Source organism: Sinocyclocheilus rhinocerous, unplaced genomic scaffold (genome assembly GCF_001515625.1).
Source record: "Sinocyclocheilus rhinocerous isolate Xijiao unplaced genomic scaffold, SAMN03320098_v1.1 scaffold2844, whole genome shotgun sequence".
In the NCBI taxonomy this organism is placed as follows: domain Eukaryota; kingdom Metazoa; phylum Chordata; class Actinopteri; order Cypriniformes; family Cyprinidae; genus Sinocyclocheilus; species Sinocyclocheilus rhinocerous.
In genome coordinates, this window is record NW_015633174.1 from 245,910 (window position 1) to 252,804 (window position 6,895).

The 6,895-nt window shown below is 37.1% G+C and overlaps 1 protein-coding gene across 2 annotated transcripts in view; it reads right to left on the reverse strand.

Annotated features, from left to right (window-relative positions):
* Positions 1–808: 808 nt before the first annotated feature.
* LOC107743341 (LIM domain kinase 2-like) overlaps positions 809–6,895 on the reverse strand; it is a 29,906-nt gene continuing 23,819 nt past the window's right edge. Inside the window, exons 13-16 of one of the 2 annotated variants that reach the window (XM_016556514.1) lie at positions 6,127–6,304; positions 3,569–3,624; positions 3,205–3,362; positions 809–2,480 (exon numbers count right to left, since the gene is read on the reverse strand). In XM_016556514.1, the coding sequence (XP_016412000.1) occupies positions 2,318–2,480; positions 3,205–3,362; positions 3,569–3,624; positions 6,127–6,304 (555 nt within the window). In that variant the 3' untranslated portion in view covers positions 809–2,317. Of the gene's footprint in view, positions 2,481–3,204; positions 3,363–3,568; positions 3,625–6,126; positions 6,311–6,895 lie in introns of both variants that reach the window. The other variant, XM_016556513.1, reaches the window with a different exon arrangement.

Here is a 6,895-nt window from a genome sequence, read left to right on the forward strand (position 1 = left end):
TATTGTTAAAATTTCATAAAAATTACAACATTTTAAAGCGGAGACTTGTTTCATACCAAAAGTAACCTGCTCTGTCTTGTCTGTCAGCGCGTTGTCAGTGTCCTTGCTTCGCAGTGTATTTTTCACTGTAAGAACATGACACCATTGCTTGTCGGACGTAGCAACAGTAACTAAGGGGGGCGGGTCTTTGCGAAGGTGCTTTATGCAACCGGACCTTCCGCGCCACTCAGAATCACGAGATCATAAATGGCAAAATTACGTCTTTGAAGTCATGTATTGGTGTTTGAAGTGAATACCGCGTGGAGCCTTTATTAACGGCTTCGTAAAATAACCGGTTGCCCATTTTGGTTTGAAACGAGCTTTTTTAAGGTGCCTAAAATGCCATCTGAAATTCTATTTTGGAGTCTAAGCGTGCAGTGCTGGGGATACTCCAGGAGCAGGTTTGGAAAATATTACACTACGAACTCGTTATGTGTATGTTACGACTTAACAAGTGGCCTCTGTTATATTGAACTTATTAATCCAGTGAAATGTCACACATAAAACGTCCTGGCCATTGTCAAACTGGAAATGATAGGTCAAGTCGACCACACGGCATTGTGGGATATAGTTTTGGAATATTTCAGCAAATCTAGTAGGTCTTCTATAAGACTTACTGTTTTGTGCAGAAATAGTAACAGTTGAATGCTGTTCAGAGCAGAACTACTGTCAGCATCTTATTCTGTACACAACAGCGCCTCCATGTGGCTGGTTATTAACACTTACAAAAAATATCAAATTGTGAGTGAAAAAGAGAGGAAAATGAAGATAGCCAATACGTACTCATCTTTATTCATGAAACATTAGTGTAAGAAATCCTGTGGCGTACAAGTAGAGGTTATAATTTTATACATGTCAGTACCTTTAACAGATAAGACTAGAAAAACAGCTTTTTACATTCTACAAACATGAAAACTACTCATCCACATTAGCCCAACATATGACAACAAATCTATACAAACATGAACAATATATCCAGTTAAACATTAGTGATCAAAGGAAGGATGACATTCATTTTCAAACGCCTTCACAAAACGTCACTCGTTAAATTCTGCGTTGCAGACATTTTGATTACAGCCTGTTTCAGTACTGAGCTAGAAACGGCCGGTCAAGATCCAGCATTACGATCTCACTTATCATTTTACTTGGAGAATACAACTCCAGAGCTGTTTAGATACAGAGAAAAATGATCCTTGCCCCGTCATGGTATATTTACAAGGCGAGTCCATGACAGCGGAATAAACTACTCCAGTTTTCAAATAGCTGATGTACCAGGAATGAACTACAATGTAAAACGCATTTCCAAGAAACCAAATCTGAACTCAGAAACGTATTATTTTCCTTTCATAAGTGTTTTCCCTCTCTCTCTCTCGTCTTTAGATTCTAGAGTTACAGAGGTCAGGACTCAAGTGCTAGTGACACAGAAACAGTCAAGGGATTGAGTGCACTTAAGCACAACGGCCTGCAGGGGGCAGTGTGCTTCAACAATGTTTGCTTTACATTCCTAGAGTTCAATTTTGTGACTCAATAGAACCTTCCATATTTTTATACTTTGAAATAAACAGGTTAATCACCTGAAAACATGTCCTGGTCACATTAAAACCAATTTTAACGTTTACATTTCTAGGACAATTAAGCACATTTCCTCCTAAATCTTTTTTTTTGCAATTCCCAATATTCTCAATTATGTATTTATTATTTAAATTGGCATAAACAATACAACTTTAAATAATATCATTGCTCAGAATGTGGGAGGGGGGGTGTGCATAATTGTCTTAAAATCTAATCCTAATGGCCTCAAATGCCTCACTACTTTATAGTGTGGGGTAAAATATGACCCAGACATGTTCTTGACAGGTTTAATGACAAACACACTTTTATAATTGTTGTGACTGAAAATTGATCAATTTAATGGATGCTACACTATGAAAAAATCTGACATTTGAAACTTCATTAGAGAGATCTAGAACTCAACTAGTGGTAAGCACTCTTAAAGGTTTGTGCTACATGGTTAAATCAAAACTAAACCATCCACAGTAGACAGAAGGGGAAAAAAATGTCACAAAGAAGCTCAAGGTCACTGAAATGTACCTGTTCCTTTAACAGAACTCTTTTGCAGTTCTAGAATGCCCTCAAAGTTCTGAGCGTCATGACAGACCTCTCCGAAGAACACCAGCATCAGCATGTTCCCAGTATGCAAACCCAAGGTAAATGCTCCGATTCAGTTCTGTAAACTCATCAAAATCCAGCCCACACCTCAGCATGTGCTGCTGTTGGATTAGTCTATGTTGTTTTCCTGGTTTTCAGAAGCAATTTCACTGGGTCCATAAGTCCTTAAAAACGTCTGCTGAAGATCATCCAGTTCTGCAGGCAGAGGGATATTCAACTCCTGATTCAGAGCTAATGCCTCAAAACAGTCCTCCAACTTCTGAAAAGCAGGCCTGAAGAAGACAGGAAGAGGAAAGAGGTAAGAACACAAAGTATTTCCGTCTATTAATGTTAATCACCATTATACATGTGATATCTAGATACACTACTGTTCAAAAGTTTGGGCTCGGTATGGTTTTTAAAAGAAGTCTTTTATGCTCACAAAGGCAGCATTTAATTGATAAAAAATTCAAAGCTCTAATATTATGAAATACCGTTACAATTCAAAATAACTGTTCATTTTAAATCGTTTATTATTCCTGCTGAATATTCAGCAGCCCTTAATGCAGTCTTCAGTGTCACATGATCCTTCAGAAATCATTTTAATATGGTGATTTGGTGCTCAAGAAACATTTCTTATTATCAGTTGAAAACAGTTGTGCTGCTTAAAGGGGTCATATGATGCTGCTAAAGGAGCCATGCTACTTTATTTTCAGGATTCCTTGCTAAATAGAAAGTTCAAAAGAACAGCATTAATTTGAACAATACATTCACAAAACAAAATGTCACTTTTAATCGATTTAATGAATAAAAGTATTCTTCACGAAAATCTGAAAATCCCAGTTCAGGGTTTAAACCTGCAACTTTCACAAGCGTGGATCATTAATCATAATGCCACACCACCCAAAGGAAATGATCATTTCACATCTGTCTTACTGGGGAATAACCTATCGTTTTTATTTTAAACTCGCCTTCAATATTACCGCTGAACGTTCATGACAAAACAGTGGCACTTACCGGTTGTCAGGGATGAGATCACAACAAGCCACAGCCAATGCAAAGAAAGCTGGAGGACAGTGTTCAGGAAGAAATTTCTCAATGAATTTTCTCACATTGAGCCCAAAGTCCAGCGTCCTCGGGAGACACTCGGGATCTGCATAAACCTGACCGATAATCTACACCAAAAGAAGAGTTAAAAATGAATAAGGACAAATGAGAGTGAAATAAACATGAAGTGTCCTCTTACACGACTGAGACTAAAATGTAGCAGTTTTGACACAAACCAGTAAAGCTCAACTTAACTTACATAAATGACAGTTCTAGGAGCACATGCTGTCCTCATAAAGAGTCAGAGACGTTTACCACAACAAAAGACTCTTACCTCACAAAGCACAATGCCAAAGGAGAAATTATCCACCTTCTCATCATAGCGTTTACCTGTTCACACACAGATGAAAGAGATCCGTCAAGAAAAACAAGCCTACAGAACAACTCAGAAACACCTGTTTATAGCAGACTGTGCCAATTACCTGAAGGACCATACACACACAAAAACAACTTGAGCACAATATTCTCAGAAAGCTGTAAAGGCGATTTATTTATATACAATTAAACTGTAAGATCAAATTAACAGAGAGGAAGTACACCATTCTAGTTAAGGCATTTGCCTTCACCGTTCGACATTTTTAAATCATTCGGACGCAGCATGTGAATGTTTCTGTGATTAGCAGATTGCCATTAATATTTAAAGAAGCAAGCATTGTTTAAGTTATTTGCTTTTAACCAACTTAATGCATGACATTTCATGACTGCATTGGCATTACTTTATCTTTGGCACCACAATTCAGGGTTAAAAGTGGCACTACTAACCCAATTTTAAAAGTAAGCATTTGTGTAACCCAGGGCTAAACCTGAGCTTGGAATCTGGATTTAACAAAAAAAAAAAAAGATGTTGGACTCAAGTGTAATGTGAAAAGCTTTTTTTTACCTAAATGATCTTTAACAGACCACCACTGGCAACATTCACACAATTCATTATGTGAGCATGGTGGCAAAATCTGAACTTAAGTCTTAAGGCCTTTCCACACGGAACGCGAAAAAGCAAAACGAATATCAGACGTGACGACGCGCTGGAATAAAACAATAGATTTCTATGGATGCTTCTACATAGACCGCGAACATTCGCGCACCGAAAATGCGAATTTTTTTTTCCGAACCAGTCCGACGGATCTTTTCAGTTTCGCAAAGCGAAATCACAGGCCGTCCAATAAGATTTGAGCATTAAATCATGTGACCGGAGCAGTTGCTGTTGCACAAAAGGGTGAGAGTGGTGGCGCCATTTCGAAATCCAGTGTAAACAAACATCGAAAAAGAGTATAGTGAAGTTGATAGTGGATGCTGAGTTCTTGTTATCGTTGGTATTTGAGAACAGATTTATTCTCAAATGTTCTTTATACGGAATAACATTTCTATTAATTGTCCACTGAATTATGTAATCACAGTAGAGCACCGTTCGTTTTCTTCCACGTGCACGAGTGTTATGAGTCAGAGCACGTTAACTCTTTTTCTACACATGAAATATGAAAGCAAATAGACATGATTTTGACTATATATTTTCTGTATGTGTTTTGTATGCAGCTCATGGTATTTTTATAGCAATAAAGGATGTTTATGACAAATATTAGAAGTGTAGCGTTATTAAACATACAAAGAGTGCATGTGTCTGCTTATTAATCAAAATCAACTATAGATCACAATCGGAAGTTATTACAAGCACTCGATTATGGTTTAACCCCTTAACTGTCACCCCCCCCATTTTTTAAAATAGGCATGAAAGTGCACTATCCAAACTTAAATTGTTGTAATTTATGAACACTTTGGAATACAGACCTAAGGCTGGTCTCAATTATTGCAAAAGTGGAATTTTTTCAAAAAAAATTCAAGTATCAAAAAGTTATAGAAGTTTAAATTTACTGTAAAGAAAATGCACTATACTTATTTTATTTTATATATAATAAATATTTTACATAACAGGTTTTACTCTAAAATTGGTATAAAATTAAAGCCTTGTGTCTAAATAAGTTATATTCCAAATTTGAAGTTGATATGAAAAAAAACTGAGGTTCCTGTGAGGTTTTATTTAGGGCGTTATACTACAAACAGCCACCGGGTTTGCCATCCAAATTCCATAGAATTTTTAAAATGCATTTCTCTGTCAATATTACTAATTCCAATTATATGTTTTTTGTCAAGATTATAAAAAGATTTGATTCTAAAAGACCGTAATGCATTTTGTAATATGACACTTGACACTGCCCACTAAGGGGGAGGAGACCGCCAAAAGATTTTAAAGTACAATTTCCATGGTAACGCAATGCCCGATTTCAAAATGGTTTTCACAGAATGAGTCTAGGGCTTCTAACCTTTCAAATTATATATAATGTATGATGATTACTAAAAGATTTGATAGAGAAAAAAGACAACAACAAAAAAGAGCGCCAAGCGTCCCACCGGTGGGACGGTGACAGTTAAGGGGTTTAAAGTGGGTAAGCAAATACATTAATAATTACATAAATTTTCAAGTGTAGCTTGATGCTAATTGTACTTCTAATTATATTTTAGGATGTAGCCTATTCTTGTAAGCATTATAGATAGTTTGTGTTTCTGGTGTAGAACCAAAGTTTGTTTATCTTAATTTAATGCTGTATATTGAGCAGCGGACGATGTTAAATCCATTTACGAGATACATATCTGAGGAAAAATGCATTGTTGGTCGGCACCACCTAGCGTGCAGGCATGAATTAGCAGAAGGCAAACAATTGTTTCGCGTTCAGTGTGAAAGCACCTTTCGTCGGCGATTCGCCTCGCTTTTTCGCACCGCACTCTGTGTGGAAAGACCTTTACTAAAGCACTATCTTCGGTGTAATACTCTCTTCTCACCATTAAGCATTTCTGGGGCCATCCAGTATGGGTTCCCCACCACCGTGTAGCGTTTCTTACGGTCAATCCGTCTAAACAGTCTTTTCTTATTGGTTGGTTTGTCGGGGGGTGGCTGCTTGACCTTATCCTCCATGATTAGACGAGATAAACCGAAATCTGCCACCACGACGGTGTTGTCCTGCAGCTGTCAGACAAGTAGAGCGAAAAAGAACAGATGTGCAGAAATGTTTAGCATGACAGTGCTAGTTCTCGGATACAAATGTATGAGTACAAAGGAACCCTAAAAATACAAAAATACACAAAATAAAAAGAAATGCAAAGAAAAACATAAAAATTCAAGTAGGGTGTAAAAGAAAGATCTTAACATCAGAAGTCAATCCTAGCTTTAAACTATTTGCGCTTGTCTAAATGTTTAACTAAGCTCCAAAGGCATGCCGTTTGTTCTCCTAAAAAGGTTCTTTAAATAGCTTGTCATAAGTGATTCACTCAGGATATGTGAAACACTGAGGTCAGTCAGGGTCAGACAGCATTTCCGGTCTTATCTTCTTTCCACTAACTAAACAAGTGAGCAACCATTAAAGGGGTCATATGATGTTGCTAAAAAGAACATTAATTTGTGTATTTGGTGTAATGAAATGTGTTTATGCGGTTTAAGGTTCAAAAAACACATTTTTCACATACTGTACATTATTGTTTCTCCTCTATGCCCCACCTTTCTGAAACGCGTCAATTTTTACAAAGCTCATCGTTCTGAAAAGCGAGATGTGCT